The sequence below is a fragment of the Erpetoichthys calabaricus genome, chromosome 14, assembly GCF_900747795.2.
Source record: "Erpetoichthys calabaricus chromosome 14, fErpCal1.3, whole genome shotgun sequence".
Lineage (NCBI taxonomy): Eukaryota > Metazoa > Chordata > Cladistia > Polypteriformes > Polypteridae > Erpetoichthys > Erpetoichthys calabaricus.
Window position 1 is genome coordinate 4,716,502 of NC_041407.2, and position 17,403 is coordinate 4,733,904.

A 17,403-nucleotide genomic window follows, 5' to 3' on the forward strand; every position below is an offset into this window, starting at 1 on the left:
TGGTGACTCTCTCAGGTGGCCGGGTGTTAGCATATCGTAATCTCTTGGACCAATAGCAGGAGTTTTCTGCATTCAACTTATACGACCGACATTATAAAATACTGGAAATTATACGGTAAAATCAAGTCCCGACTTATCCGCGAGTATATGCGGTAATTATTTACCACTCTGACCTTTCTGATTATAAAATCATTATAACAGCAACTTATAAGAAGAGTTCATAATTAATTGCAGAATTATGGTATTTGATGGCTCCTCCAGAGGGCCTCTTTCTCTTGTGTGATTTGACTCAAAAACTAATCCGCACATCAGGTCACTTCAGTTTCGAGTTTGTTATTTTCCCGTCTAGCCGTCCTTGAGAAACTGTGACACCCACCATCGAGATATCAATGTTTTCGGTATCGGGGGACCCTAAAACGTCAAGATCTGTTGAAAACCAGCGATTGGAATTTTTGACGAATCTAAAGCTTTCTCTTCTTCCCCCCATAGATAACAGGTGGTTAAGGTTGGGGGAGTGGAGGGGGGGGCAAAAAAAAAAAAAAAGTGTATTTATAGGAGGTTTTCCAAAGGTTCCACTGTCTTAATTAGCCTGGCATATCTCCATCAGTAAAGTGTTCCAGATTTTTGGTGCATAACAGCAGAAGTTCCGCTCACCGTTGCTTTTCTGCTTGCAGGCCGCTGTTAGAAGGTTACGACTTGGAGTGCAGGGGGACTGGACCTCCAAAGTATAGGAAGGAGCAAAGATTATACAGTGCATCCGGAAAGTATTCCCAGCACATCACTTTTTCCACATTTTGTTATGTTACAGCCTTATTCCAAAATGGATCAAATTCATTTTTTTCCTCAGAATTCTACACACAACACCCCATAATGACAACGTGAAAAAAGTTTACTTGAGGTTTTTGCAAGTTTATTAAAAATAAAAAAATTGAGAAAGCACACGTACATAAGTATTCACAGCCTTTGCCGTGAAACTCCAAATTGAGCTCCGGTGTATCCTGTTTCCCCTGATCATCCTTGAGATGTTTCTGCAGCTTCATTGGAGTCCACCTGTGGTAAATTCAGTTGACTGGACATGATTTGGAAAGGCACACACCTGTCTATAGAAGGTCCCACAGTTGACAGTTCATGTCAGAGCACAAACCAAGCATGAAGTCAAAGGAATTGTCTGTAGACCTCCGAGACAGGATTGTCTCGAGGCACAAATCTGGGGAAGGTTACCGAAAAATTGCTGCTGCTTTGAAGGTCCCAATGACCACAGTGGCCTCCATCATCCGTAAGTGGAAGAAGTTCGAAACCACCAGGGCTCTTCCTAGAGCTGGCCAGCCATCTAAACTAAGCGATCGGGGGAGAAGGGCCTTAGTCAGGGAGGTGACCAAGAACCCAATGGTCACTCTGTCAGAGCTCCAGAGGTCCTCTGTGGAGAGAGGAGAACCTTGCAGAAGGACAACCATCTCTGCAGCAATCCACCAATCAGGCCTGTATGGTAGAGTGGCCAGACGGAAGCCACTCCTTAGTAAAAGGCACATGGCAGCCCGCCTGGAGTTTGCCAAAAGGTACCTGAAGGACTCTCAGACCATGAGAAAGAAAGTTCTCTGGTCTGATGAGACAAAGATTGAACTCTTTGGTGTAAATGCCAGGCGTCATGTTTGGAGGAAACCAGGCACCGCTCATCACCAGGCCAATACCATCCCTACAGTGAAGCATGGTGGTGGCAGCATCATGCTGTGGGGATGTTTTTCAGCGGCAGGGACTGGTAGACTAGTCAGGATAAAGGGAAAGATGACTGCAGCAATGTACAGAGACATCCTGGATGAAAACCTGCTCCAGAGCGCTCTTGACCTCAGACTGGGGCGACGGTTCATCTTTCAGCAGGACAACGACCCTAAGCACACAGCCAAGATATCAAAGGAGTGGCTTCAGGACAACTCTGTGAATGTCCTTGAGTGGCCCAGCTAGAGCCCAGACTTGAATCCGATTGAACATCTCTGGAGAGATCTTAAAATGGCTGTGCAGCGACGCTTCCCATCCAACCTGATGGAGCTTGACAGGTGCTGCAAAGAGGAATGGGCCAAACTGGCCAAGGATAGGTGTGCCAAGCTTGTGGCATCATATTCAACAAGACTTGAGGCTGTAATTGCTGCCAAAGGTGCATCGACAAAGTATTGAGCAAAGGCTGTGAATACTTATGTACATGGGATTTCTCAGTTTTTTATTTTTAATAAATTTGCAAAAACCTCAAGTAAACTTTTTTCACGTTGTCATTATGGGGTGTTGTGTGCAGAATTCTGAGGAAAAAAATGAATTTAATCCATTTTGGACTAAGGCTGTAACATAACAAAATGTGGAAAAAGTGATGCGCTGTGAATACTGTCTGGATGCACTGTATAAAGCTTTACGCACCATTAGCAGTATTTTCAAGTCAATTCAAAAGGACACGGGTAACCAGTGCAACGACGCCCGGACTGGCGAGATTTTCTGGTTAGGATTCTTGCCGCTGCATTCTGAACTTACTCAGTCACTGAGAAAACGTAATGAATGACCGGATGAGTGGGATGCCAGTGTGGACCAACGTGGGGATTTGGATGGACTGAAAGTAACAGTCTGCATTGATGCTGTAGGGCGGCACGGTGGCGCAGTGGGTAGCACTGCTGCCTCGCAGTTAGGAGACCTGCCCGGGTTCGCTCCCCGTGTCCTCCCTGCGTGGAGTTTGCATGTTCTCCCCGTGTCTGCGTGGGTTTCCTCCCACAGTCCAAAGACATGCAGGTCAGGTGCATTGGCGGTCCTAAATTGTCCCTAGTGTGTGTGCTTGGTTTGTGGGTGTGCCCTGCGGTGGGCTGGCGCCCTGCCCGGGTTTTGGTTCCTGCTTTGCACCCTGTGCTGGCTGGGATTGGCTCCAGCAGACCCCCGTGACCCTGTGTTTGGATAATGACTGACTGACTGATGCTAGATGTGAAAGATGTGATTAGGTGGCAGGTTTAGTTCTGTTCACGTTCCCCCTTGTCGTCCTGCCTGCCATTAGTGTGTATGAGCCCCCGTGATGAGGCCTGCTTCACAATGGTGACTCCGAATTGCGCTAGCAGGTAAAACAAAATGGATGCCACTTTCGCCCTCAAGTTAACATTTTCCATCTGTAGATCTGGATAAAAGCTCTGAGTTGGTCTTCAGTGAGGGGCACTATTTACGAATAATTTGTATTGAATAGAGAGCACAAAATGAGCCTCAAAAATAAATTGATTGTCCTTTCTTTTAACATTAGGTGTGATCCTGCCTGGAGACAAGCAGCAGTTCCTCTTCACCTTTAAATCTCCCAATGCTGGCATCTTCAGTGAGACGTGGGAGCTCTCGACTCATCCGACTTTGCTTGGCGGCGCGGGCATACAAGTGACTTTAAGGGGAATTGCGCTGCACGATGATAGAACAGCTGAAATGAGGCAAACCATTCAGGTTAGTCAAGGAGAGTCTTTACGTCTTCTTTCACTTGTAATAGACAGGGGGCGCCACTGAGTCCCAAAACCACACTCCACAGTCCATCCATCCATCCATTTTCCAACCCGCTGAATCTGAACACAGGCTCACAGGGATCTGCTGGAGCCAATCCCAGCCAACACAGGGCACAAGGCAGGAACCAATCCCGGGCAGGGTGCCAACCCACCACAGGACAAACACAAACACACCCACACACCAAGCACACACTAGGGCCAATTTAGAATCGCCAATCCACCTAACCTGCATGTCTTTGGACTGTGGGAGAAAACCGGAGCACCCGGAGGAAACCCACGCAGACATGGGGAGAACATGCAAACTCCACGCAGGGAGGACCCGGGAAGCAAACCCAGGTCCCCAGGTCTCCCAACTGCGAGGCAGCAGCGCTACCCACTTCACAGTCCCAGGTGTAAAATCAAAGGGTTTTTATTGCACCACAATACCTTCTTATATAACCAATCCACAGCCACCTTTACCTCCTCCAGGTGGGCTTCTGCCTCCCGACTCTGACTCACTGGAGGCTCCTGGGCAGTTTGCTTTTATGACAGACCTGGGAGTACCCCTGGTACTGGGCATCGCCTGGCAGAAACAGCGCGGGAGTCTCCTGAAACCGGGGTGTCCCTCTCCGTGCAGCACCCAAGGACCCCGACACGATTGTCCCTCAGGACTACAACTCCTATATATCCCTGTGGGCCTCCCTACTGGGTCCACACCAGCAGAGTACTGCCATCTATGAGACTGGGGGAGGAACTGCCCCACCACATTATCCATTCATTTGTCCCTTTGTAACGGATGTTGCTTCAGTCCCATCACGGCTGGGTTATTACTCATTCCACATTGTTCTTCTATTATGGCTTCCCAGCCAGGAAAGAGTCCAGCATGGCCACGTCACCCTGCATTTCGGAGACAATCAGTGGCACAAGTGCAGCTGTCTATTGGTGACACCCTGGCACAGACTCGATTCCTTCAACTTACAGTATATTAGGGTGACCTAAATTGGACCTAATGTGTGTGTGTGTGTGTGTGTGTGTGATCACCCAGCGATGGACTGGTGCCCTGACTGGGGTTTGTTCCTACCTTGCGCCCTACTCTAGCTGGGATAGGCTCTAGCAGACCCCCACCACCCTGTTGAGGACTAAACGGGTTAGAAACTGACTGACTGACATATCCATTTATATTTAGAAACTCACCCAGTGGGCTTGTTATACATTCTCACATCTCACACATCATCTGGTGTTCATTTTTCAGCAAGAGTTAGAAACCAAGGAAACTCAGAAGATCGTGGGGAATATTTTAGATGGTATATTAGATGGGGTCCGGACACCAGAACGCCCTTCTACACCTGCAGACGCCTACCTGACTGAGGAAGACATTTTTCATCAACAAAACCCAGAGGTAAGCATCCTCACTGTCTTCATTTACCTTCTTGGAATCATTGAACAAATGAGATGTGGCCACACATAAAGCTGTGCTTTCAGCAGAACATACTGCAGGCTAAGATTACATTATGGAGAATGAAATGGAAGAAATCTGAAAATATCACGTGAAACACTCCTGGGGCTCGACGTCAGTACAACTACATGGTGCCTTACTGGGACTGTAATGGCCAAATCAGAAGTCGTCTTTCATTTTAGTTATCGTAGTGCACATCTGAGAGGAGTTTGTTGTTTATTATAATATAATAATATTTATGTATCTACAGAGCATACAAAGTACTATCTATCTATCTATCTATCTATCTATCTTATAGTGCCTTTCCTATCTATCTATCTATCTAATCCTGCCTACTATACCAAATTTTATCTATCTATCTATCTATCTATCTATCTATCTATCTATCTATCTATCTATCTATCTTATAGTGCCTTTCCTATATATCTGTCTATCTATTTATCTATCTATCATATAGTGCCTTTCCTATCTATCTATCTATCTATCTATCTATCTATCTATCTATCTAATCCTGCCTACTATACCAAATTCTATCTATCTATCTATCATATAGTGCCTTATCTATCTATCTATCTAATCCTGCCTACTATACCAAATTATATCTATCTGTCTATCATATAGTGTCTTTCCTATCTATCTATCTATCTATCTATCTATCTATCTATCTATCTATCTATCTATCTATCTAATCCTGCCTACTATACCAAATTCTATCTATCTATCTATCTATCTATCTATCTATCATATAGTGCCTTATCTATCTATCTATCTAATCCTGCCTACTATACCAAATTATATCTATCTGTCTATCATATAGTGTCTTTCCTATCTATCTATCTATCTATCTATCTATCTATCTAATCCTGCCTACTATACCAAATTCTATCTATCTATCTAATCCTGCCTACTATACCAAATTATATCTATCTGTCTATCATATATTGTCTTTCCTATCTATCTATCTATCTATCTATCTATCATATAGTGCCTTTCTTATCTATCTATCTATTTATTATATAGTGCCTTTCATATCTATCTATCTATCTATCTATCTATCTATCTATCTATCTATTATATAGTGCCTTTCATATCTATCTATCTATCTATCTATCTAATCCTGCCTACTATACTAAATTTTATCTATCTATTATATAGTGCCTTTCACATCTATCTATCTATCTGTTGTAACCAGTAGGGGCACCACTGAGCCCCAAGCCCCAGACACAATCACACCCAAGTGGCTCCTTTTACCTTTGACCTGGTAGTACTTCATGGCTAGGATGTGGTCCATAGGAAGCACTGCTGGGTCAGACAAGAGTCCCCCAAAGTAGGGACCATATCCCCCTGCAGTGTCCCCTGGTGGTACCCACAGAACCCAACAGGGCTGTGTTCTGGAACTCCAATTCTCATGATGTCCTGTGGTTATCTGAAGGGGCCCCAAATACCAGGGATGCTGCCCTCTAGCATATTGGGGGGACATCGTACCCAGATGCTGGTGTCTCTCCTGGTCCTCCCATCATGCTGGCCTCCCTTCCTGGGTAAGGTGTCTTGTACCAATCTGGTCAGAGAGCCTATCCTTTCTTTTTCATTTTCTTTTCTCATGGCATCTCGCCTGGGATGCCCATCCAGCTCCTGCAGCACTCACACTCTCCATCTTTCTTTGCGGAGCAGCGTCTACTGGGGGTGATTTTGCTCATATTCCGTGGTCTTGTAGCATTAGGACAGGTGCCCGGTTGCCATGTTAGGGTTAGGGCTGAGTGGCTCCTTTTTGAGTTGAGGTGTCCTCAGACTGCTGTCTGAAAAGAGGCGGTCAAGTCAGACATCACAGTGACGAGGGGCAAATCGTGACTAAGGACACCTGACGTGAAAGTTTGTACAAAACTCAAAATCGACATTTTGAGCTCATGGCAATATGGAGGGATTTTACTAAAAGAAAAAAAGCAGGCGTCTGCCATTTTCTCAAGCTGATAACTGCGCCCGGTGGCAATCAGATGGAGTGATTTGCTTGTTTTGAGGGCTCACATCCGGAGACGGAGAGCATGAAGGAGGTCACCGTATCTACAGGGACGCCTACAGCACTGAGATCTGCTGACAAGGAGGAGTGTTGGCCGATTCCAGCGCTTGCCTTTCTCTTAGTTGTGCGCTCCTGAAATTCAAAACGGAGCTGCCGGTTGAATGATCTCATGTGGAGTCGCTCATAGAAGTTGGACAAAAAAGGAGAAGCCTCCATTTTAAGTTCTGCTGGCTTAGCCAGTGAACGTCTGTCTGCGTCTTTAAGTTTATTGCGTTTGTCCTCTCATCTTTAATGTCATTTTATTTATCTCTCTACTATCGCTTCGCTCGCCAACCCCCGGGCGGGCGCCACCCGCTGGCCACTTCACAGATCTGCCGCTCACGTGTGGGGATGCGGATGTACAATTTACACAGATTGTTATTTTCATTGGAGTTGTTACGTATGCATAATAGAACTAACTATTTTATATTACAGCGAGTTATTAACCGCAGTATAAAATAGCAAAACATAATAAATTGAAAGAAAATGATGTTTCATGTTGCGTTCGAGGTATTCGTTGCGTTTTACGTTTTCTTTCTGTTTTGCTTTGAAATTAACACGCAAATACTTTTTAAACTTAAACTTTTACTGTAAAACTTCACTAAAACTGAAATTTGGATTTCACTTTTGTCAACAACATTTTGAATTTTGATTCCGTGTTTGGACTTTCATCGCGACAACGTGACGTAACTGCCTGTGAGTGAATTTCGTTTCTTTGTCTCTAATAAATAAACGGACTTTTTTGAATGTTTGTCCCTGTGATTTGTTGTCACAGTAAAAGCTATTCTAACGGGAAACTGTAAACGTTTTAATACGAATGGCATATCAAGATCTCCTCTGGTGTCTCATGTTAGATGGACTTCATTGCCTTTCTTGTCACCTGTTTAAATTTTACAGGTCAGAATTGTTACACCAATTTTGAATACAACTAATCTCGTCCTATAGCACAGCCCATCACTCAGACATCAATTACATTACGATACGTCCTTCTTTTTACAGTTATTCGTGCGTTGTAAGACCAGACGGTGTTAACGGTTGTAGATATTCTTCATATCATAAGTTGATGTTTTCATCTTCCGCACCATCAACACCAACTGTGTCGGCAGAGTCTATTGATACGCATTTAAGCGATTTGCCGTGTAAATGATTGACAATTTTCACGTTAATTTGTTTGACATCATCGTTTCTCGGTGCTAGGATTGCCCGTGTTCTCATTTCTTCTGTCGACAACCTTTCGAGATGAAACTCTTCATTAAGATTTGGACATAACACGTCTTCTTTAATTGGGAATTTAAAGTGAGGAAAACGTTAAAATTGATAAGAGCTGAGAGCACAGGAACTGAGTCTGACAAAAGCATTGAAACTAATTAGAGGTGAGAGGACCGCGGGCGTGGGGCGGGAACCGTAAATGGCGGAGAGGAGGGCGGGACTTGAAAAAATCTCCTGGCCAAAGTCTGGTCTCAAGATTTTCTTTTATAATTGAGAGATGTATAAAATCCAGCGTTCTCTCGTCTCACTAAGTATCACAGTTCGCCTGCAGTGCCGATTTATTTGCACGAGTCCAAGAGACACGCGGCGGGCCGAGGGGAGAGGGCGGGTCCTCCTCACTCACGTGTCAGCCTCGGGGCGTGTCTTACATCCGCTTAGGTAACGAACGAGAGAACAACTTCACGGATTCCGATCAGGTTTTTCTCTGAAATGTTCTTGAACATTCCGGTTGATTTTGCGACTTCGGTCATCACACTAAGTGTCAAAGTTCAGTTGTGGTACCTGAGAGACACGCAGCGGGCCGAGGGGAGGGAGTGGGGAGCCGGGTGGGGTCCTCATCACTCACGCAATCTCTACCACTCACCACGTGTTGGAGCGCCCCCTCACAATGCAGGTCATGTGCCTCATTCGGGACTCCATGAGCAACACAAAGTCAGACCAGCGGGACCCAAGGATTTTCTGAAGAGACAGATATAAAGGAGCCCAGTCTTCATCTCAGGTCACTGGATGGCGTCCATGTCTCGCAAACAGAAAGCACCAGGACTCTAAAGACTTGGACCTTCGTCCTTTTGCAGATATCGGGAGTGCCACACACCCCATACCAGCGACCTCATGACCCCCCATGCTCTCCCAGTCCGTCTACTGACTTCATAGGGAGAGTCACCAGAGTCACATGAATGTTACTGCTGAGGTAAGTAAACCTCTCGACGAGGTCGACACTCTCTCCACAGACAGACACACTGCTGATGGCCGTGCCCAAGAGGTCATTAAAGGCCTGGATGTTAGTTTTTATCAGGACCCTCACAAGGCCAGACACTCAGACCCCTCACTTGAGAGCCCCAGTCAGAGCTTCCATTGACTCTGTGAAGATCACAGCATCGTCAGTAAAGTTGAGATCCATGAATCTTTCTTCACCCACAGATGCCCCACAGCCGCTGGACCCCACGACCAACACCAACACCCAGAGTAGGAGCAGAACACACCGCTGACGGACCCCCAGAATCAACTGGGAAAAAACGCAGAGGTCCTGCCTCCACTCTGCACAGCACTCCCAGTACCAGTGGACAGGCCGGCCATGATATCCACCAACCTCAAGGGGATCCCGCGAACCCTCAGGATGCCCTACAGGGCCACAGCTCGATCAACTGAGTCGAACGCTTCGCGAAAATCGACAAAGGCTGCAAAGAAACTCTGCCATTATTTGCGTTTGCACTCCATGAGAACCCTCGGTGCCAGGATGCGGTCGATGGCAGACTTCTTAGGCGTAAAACCAGACTGCTCCGGTCACTGGCAGGTGAGCAAGTGATCACGGATCCTATTGAGGACGACCCTAGCGAGGACCTTACCCGACACTGAGAGAGCAATGTTATCCCTCTGTAGTTGCCCCAATCCAGGCGATCACCCTTCCCTTTCCAGATATTGACGACAAGTCCTGTTGTCCAGTCAGTTGGGACGATGCCAGTCTCCCAAATGGAAGCAAAGATTGCTTGCAATGCCAGGAAGTCAGCCTGGAGAAGTTCACCCCGGATACCACAGATCCCTGCAGCCATTCTGGCCCTCCACTTTAAAGCCATCCTGGATGTCCCTTACGGCGGGCAGACTGAGCAGGGTGGGGTGTAAAACGTCTCGGATGGTCCCCTCATTTACGACGCCGCTTACTTTTATTCCCGTCTGAACACAAACCTCACATCTCTGGGCAGTGAGCTGTGGTCACGTCTGTCCGGTAACTGAAACGTGTGCCGTTGGTGCAGACAAAACAAATTTTTGAAAAGGGTGCCAGCGAGTATTCAGTATTTAATAATGCCTGGTGTCGTTTTTTTTTTTTTTAACTGTAAAAACCCAATAATGGGGCGGCACGGTGGCGCAGTGGGTAGCACTGCTGCCTCGCAGTAAGGAGACCCGGGTTTGCTTCCCGGGTCCTCCCTGCATGGAGTTAGCATGTTCTCCCCACAGTCCAAAGACATGCAGGTTAGGTGCATTGGTGATCCTAAATTGTCCCTAGTGTGTGCCCTGCTGTGGGTTGGCACCCTGCCCGTGGTTTGTTCCCTGCCTTGCACCCTGTGTTGGGAATAATGGATGGATGGATGGAACCCAACAATGTAAGAATTCATTGGACTTTCTGAATTTTTCCACAGCTTCACTTTGTACATTCGGCCGTGGAGGGTCTTAAAAACCTGTGGAATCGATGGCTGCAGCCGGCAGAGTGGGACCTGAACGCCCGGAACTTTAGAGAGGTTAGTGGTGCCCAGGCAAAGCGTGAAAACAGACGTAAAGTGCCACTGTGCCCTGATGGTGTACTTAAGTTTAATTAAAATTGTTTAGGTGGTCCTCTCTGCAAAACTGGAAGGCCAGGCCTGGCAAGAGGAAGCCCTCACTGAGGTGAACAGGCTGGTTTTGGAGATGAGCAGACCCCCCTACAGGCCGCGTGCTGACCTCCTACACCACGTAGGGTGAGTGACATCGGGGACACATTGGAGCCAGTGATGCATTCGGAGTCCATCAGGTCCGCATCAGGGCACCGCAGCCGATTTCACTCTTATTGTAAAACAAACTTTCTTGTGTGGTGTGTGAAGTAAGGGGCAGCGCCACTGGCACCAGGTGAGGTAAGCGCCAATTAACCCTTTGTGTTTGCTGCACTCCAAAGTGTGGGAGCAGCGGCCCGCTCATCATCTTAAGTCATGGCGGTCTGCACACAGCGTTGAGGATGAAGCCAGCCATCATTCCACAGACCAACGACAGACAGACGTCAGGACACACGCTGTGTTATTTGTCTTTCTGCCTTCTTTACAGCACCTGACACAGAGCGCCAAACACCACAATCAACGCAGTCCTCTCCTTCTGCCGCCTCCACTCCTCTCGGTCCTCTGCCTCTCGACTCCGGCTCCCCAAATGGAACCCGGGTGGCGGCCCCTTTTATTTTGAACCCGGGTGTTCTCCAGGTGCTCCCTGCTGCAGTCCACAGCTCTTGAACCATCCAGGTGCCCCCACGGCAGTGGCCATGCCCCCCACAGGGTTGAGCTTCCAAGCTCTGTGGCCCCCCATACAGTCCAGGGGGTCTGCCATCTTGCATCCCGGGGAAGATACCTGCCCCTCTCCCCATCCTTCCCTTCTCCAGGTGTCCCGGTGGGACAATGTCCCCAGTCGTCTATGTCACCAGTCAAACGTAAAGTGACACTTGGCACATAATGAGTGCCCCGGTACTCCGTGGTGTCCTTCTGTAGTGTATGACCTTTTGGCTTTTTTTTTTCCCCAACTGCAGACTTCAGCTGTGGCGAGGAACAATCGATGGCATGGACACTCAGGCGGCATCGCTAAGGCACCTGCTGGGCATCACTGAAGGTGACACCTGGGCCCTCGATCTGCAGGATGACATTTGTAAGTCACCTCCATTTCTGTATGTATCAGTGTGCAATATGTGGCTTTGGCATTCACTTGTCAGGGCTGTGAGGGGCTCAGTCATGGCAGACCCCAGGGGATGAAAACTCGACTTCACATCTACATGGATGGTGGGGGGGGGGGGGGTACCTTACTGGTAGCAGTGATCCACCTGAAGAGGTAAAGCAGGGTTGGCAACATTCAACCATAAAGAGACCAGTGAAACAGCAACACTTCACAGTTTTCTTCCAAAAAGTTGACAATGAAGAAATTCTCACTCTTCATCATCACCCTCATCATCTTCATTCTGCTTTACTAACCTTTCTTTAAAGATGGTTTCACTTTGTCATTATGGGTTACTGTGTGCAGAGTTCAGGTCTATGGGCAAATAATTGCAAATTCTCCACTTAAAATGAAAAATCTACAACACAATAAAGTGTGCAGGAAGTGAAGGGGTCTGAAGACTTTCTGAATCCCCCGTGTTTGTCTTTGAGTGCTTTCAGGCCTTCATATTGAGTAGTGCAAGGTGTTAGCGTCAAAGGCATTAAGAGTTGTGTTCACCTTAATAAAAGGATAAGTGTCTGCATGGCTGGCTGAGTGTCTCTGCCAGTCCAACAGATGGTGCATCACAAACATTTTTAGGAATAAAATGCGTTGCATTTGTCATTCCAACAGATGGCGTATCAGAAACATTAACACGGCTTTTATCCCATTTCAAATGGCATATGAGACATACAGTATGCATTGCATTTGTCATTCCAAATCGCGCATTGCAAACATTAACACTGCTTTTACACATTCCATACCAAATGGCATAATATAGAGACCTATGCAATGCATTTTTCATTCCAACAGATGGCATATCACAAACATTTGTAGTAGTAAATGTCATTCCAACAGATGGCATATCACAAACATTTGTAGTAGTAAATGTCATTCCAACAGATGGCGCATTGAAAACATTTGTAGTAGTAAAATGCATTGCATTTGCATTCCAACAGATGGTGCATCACAAACATTAACACTGCTTTTATCCCATATCAAATGGCATATGAGGCATACAGTATGCATTGCATTTGTCATTCCAAATCGCGCATTGCAAACATTAACACTGCTTTTACAAATTCCATACCAAATGGCATAATATAGAGACCTATGCAATGCATTTTTCATTCCAACAGATGGCATATCACAAACATTTGTAGTAGTAAATGTCATTCCAACAGATGGCGCATTGGAAACATTTGTAGTAGTAAAATGCATTGCATTTGCATTCCAACAGATGGCGCATCACAAACATTAACACTGCTTTTATACCATATCAAATGGCATATAACAGAGTCATACAGCATGCATTGCATTTGTCATTCCAACAGATGGTGTATCACAAACATTAACACTGCTTTTACAAATCGCATATCAAATGACATAAAACAGAGACCTATCCATTGCATTTGTCATTCTAACAGATGGCACATCACAAACATTTTGCTGCCTTTACAAATCCCATAGCAAATGTGTGTAACAGAGACCTATGCATTTTACAGTGCTGAAGTTAACACCAAGGTGTACGTTGACCAGTTATATTTCAACCCGTTTTGGATGACTAGTGCCAGTATATTATTATAGGTCATACAAACATGGGAATGTCAGTCCAAGTTAAGGAGCAACAGCGTTACCTTTTTTTACACGCATCTTAGCAAACTTGAGGATGTCCTGTAATAATGCCAAAAAGGTGGAGCTTTCATAGAATGTACTGTAGATGGTGACTGGAAATATAAAGGACTTTCTCTGGCATCTTCAGCAGACAACCCACGAGGTACAAAGCTGAAGAAGGGAAGCACTCAGAAGGAGGACAAGAAGGGAGCAGGGATGAAAGAAAAGGAGGAAAAGAAGCCGGCAGGCAAACCAGGATCCAAAGAGCGTCAGCTGGAGGTGAGTTCAAATAATTTAACAGGTTCTGCTCCCAGTCGTGACCAAATGTATGGAGAGCTGGCAGACAGGAAGAAGTGACAGCTGTACCCTCAGGATGGTGCAGGAACCTTCAGTTCAAAACCTCTGCCTCAATGGATGCTTTTTAGCCTGGAATTCATAAAGAAAAGATCCTCACCAAGCTTCTGTGTGCTGTATACCCCGATTCACAGCTTTATATGAAAACAATGTTTATTATTAGAAGAACGTTACCCGTATGTGTGTACATATACACCTTAATAAAAGGATAAGTGCCTGTGTATCCATCTGGTTGCTATGTCTCTGTCATTCCAAAAGATGGCATCACAAATATCTTTAGTAATAAAATGCACTACAGTAATCCCTCCTCCATCGCGGGGGTTGCATTCCAGAGCCACCCGCGAAATAAGAAAATCTGCGAAGTAGAAACCATATGTTTATATGGTTATTTTTATATTGTCATGCTTGGGTCACAGATTTGCGCAGAAACACAGGAGGTTGTAGAGAGACAGGAACGTTATTCAAACACTGCAAACAAACATTTGTCTCTTTTTCAAAAGTTTAAACTGTGCTCCATGACAAGACAGAGATGACAGTTCCGTCTCACAATTAAAAGAATGCAAACATATCTTCGTCTTCAAAGGAGTGCGTGTCAGGAGCACAGAATGTCACATAGATAGAGAAAACAATCTCTAGCAAACAAATCAATAGGGCTGTTTGGCTTAAGTATGCGAAGCACCGTGCAGCTGCACAAAAGATAGCAACGGGAAGATAATCTTTCAGCATTTTTAGACGAGCGTCCGTATCGTCTAGGTGTGCGAACAGCCCCCCTGCTCAATCCCCATACGTCAGGATCACAGATAGTCAGCGCAAGAGAGAGAGAAAAGTAAGCAATCTAGCTTCTCAGCCATCTGCCAATAGCGTCCCTTGTATGAAATCAACCGGGCAAACCGACTGAGGAAGCATGTACCAGAAATTAAAAGACCCATTGTCCGCAGAAATCCGCGAACCAGCAAAAAATCCGCGATATATATTTAAATATGCTTACATATAAAATCCGCGATGGAGTGAAGCCGCGAAAGGCGAAGCGCGATATAGCGAGGGATCACTGTACATTTGTCATTCCAACAGATGGCGCATCACACACATTGCAGACACATGCACTGCAGAATCATTGGGACAGTTTCTTGAGATCATGCTATAGCAAGGATTTTGATTTTGCCAGATTTGCAATCACAGCAAACAATTTTGCGGTGTAAATAACAGGATAGCCAAGGATTAGAAATGATGGACTTCAAAAGACAACAGAAACGTATGCATTGCTTTTGTCATTCCAACAGACGGTGCATCACAAACGTTATCACTACTTTTATGAACAGAGACATATGCATTGCACGCTGCATTGCAAACTTTAACGCAGAGGTCTAGTTTGATAATTTAGATTCAAACCATCTTAGATGGGTAGCACAGCTAGTTTGTAGTAATAAAATCATTCTATTTTTCATTCCAACAGATGGAGCAACACAAACATAAGCACTACTTTTATGAACCCCATACCAAATCCACCTTAGTTAAAGGATAAGTGACTATGTGTATGTCCAGTTGTGAGGTGTCTGTCATTCCAACAGATGGCGCAATGTAAACAGTTTTAGTAATCAAATGCATTGCATTTGTCATTTCAACAGATGGTGCATCACAAATAGTTTTAGTAATGCATTGCATTTGTCATTCCAACAGATGGTGCATCACAAACAGTTTTAGTAATGCATTGCATTTATCATTCCAACAGATGGTGCATCACAAACAGTTTTAGTAAGGCATTGCATTTGTCATTCCAACAGATGGTGCATCACAAACAGTTTTATTAATGCATTGCATTTGTCACATTAACACTACTTTTATGAATCCCATACCAAATGGCATATAAGAGAGACACACGCCTCAAACACTGCATTGCCAATTTTAATGCCAGCTAGTTAGATTTCAACACGTCTTAGACGGGTAGCACAGTCAGTATGGTGCACTTTGACAATGCAATTAAAATATCAAACAACAGACATGCAATCTTGATGGACTTTCCCACCATCTGTGAAACGTCTGTGGCTCAGACCTACTCCTGTTTTATAACAAACTTTTTACACTCTTTTTCTTAAAATCAGGAGCGGCCACCCAGCAAAAAGGGGAAGTTGAAGGAGGAGAAGAAAGCCATCAGGGGACCGATGGCAGTTGGCAAAGAAGCAACATCGTCGAGTGACAGCTTTGACAGCGAGCGCTCTGATGGAAGTCCGGTAGACCCAGTGCTGCAGGACACATACCGCAGAGAGCTGCACATTCGGGTCTGTGTCTCCCTTATTTGTTTTTTGATGATTCAGGTGTCTTTGTTTTCTGCTTTCCACACCAAACCAACATGCGTTATATGCACGTGTTAAAAGCACCTTCATTGGTCTCTGTCGCCTCCCTCACAAGGTGCCACTTACGCGCCACTCGCTGTGATCCTCCAGAAAGACGGTGCCAAGAATCTGCGGTAAATGGTGTGGATTTGTGCATCTTGATTATTGCCAACTTCATTTTTGTGTCATAAAAAGCAAAACTTCCAAAAGATGTGTGGAAGATGTGTATTCTGAGATTGGGACCTTTGCCACTTGAACTTGACATATTGGTTGACTTTGAAAGCTTTTTTAGGGGTTATTATTCTAGTAGCATCAGTGCAGATGAATACAAACTGGAAATGTTCTTTAAGGTCTGATGCTAGAAGTGAAATGTATAAAAACACGGGTGGTGTCTCTTTGAGCAGCTGCAGGCAGGCCGAAGATGCAGACCGATATCTGCTGCTGTTTTCAAGTTGAGTTCCTTCTAATTGACAGCAAACTCACAGCCTGATGATTGTCATGCACTAGGAATTCCAAAGCAGATTGGGATGTACTTTGTAATGCTCTGCATTTGTCATTCCAACAGATGGCACGCTGCTGTAACGAATTCTGTACCAAATGGCATGTAACAGAGACACACAGCATGTATTGCATTGCATTTGTCATTCCAACAGATGACGCATCACAAACGTGTAGTAATAAAATGCATTGCATTTGTCATTCCAACAGTCGGCGCATCAGATTTTAATAATGCTTTTACAAATCCCATACCAAATGGCATACTATATATCAGAGACACACAGCATGCATTGCATTGCATTTGTCATTCCAACAGATGACACATCACAAACATTTGTAATAATAAAATACTTTGTATTTGTCATTCTAACAGATGGCACATCACAAACTTTAGTGCTGCTTTTTATGAATCCTATACCAAATGGCATATATCAGAGACACACAGCATGCATTGCATTGTATTTGTCATTCCAACAGATGATACATCACAGACATGGGTAGTAATAAAATGCATTGCATTTGTCATTCCAACAGTCGGCGCATCAGACTTTAATAATGCTTTTAAAATTCCCATACCAAATGGCATACTGTATATCAGAGACACACAGCATGCATTGCATTGCATTTGTCATTCCAACAGATGATGCATCACAAACATTGGTAGTAATAAAATGCTTTGTATTTGTCATTCTAACAGATGGCACATCACAA

At 45.0% G+C, this 17,403-nt stretch overlaps 1 protein-coding gene across 2 annotated transcripts in view; it reads left to right on the plus strand.

Annotated features, from left to right (window-relative positions):
• mycbpap (mycbp associated protein) overlaps positions 1-17,403 on the plus strand; it is a 61,842-nt gene that overhangs the window by 43,599 nt on the left and 840 nt on the right. The window contains exons 12-18 of one of the 2 annotated variants that reach the window (XM_051918942.1): positions 3,260-3,447; positions 4,735-4,881; positions 10,615-10,713; positions 10,802-10,929; positions 11,739-11,854; positions 13,662-13,789; positions 15,964-16,140. In XM_051918942.1, coding sequence (XP_051774902.1) covers positions 3,260-3,447; positions 4,735-4,881; positions 10,615-10,713; positions 10,802-10,929; positions 11,739-11,854; positions 13,662-13,789; positions 15,964-16,140 — 983 coding nt within the window. Of the gene's footprint in view, positions 1-3,259; positions 3,448-4,734; positions 4,882-10,614; positions 10,714-10,801; positions 10,930-11,738; positions 11,855-13,658; positions 13,790-15,963; positions 16,141-17,403 lie in introns of both variants that reach the window. The other variant, XM_028818493.2, reaches the window with a different exon arrangement.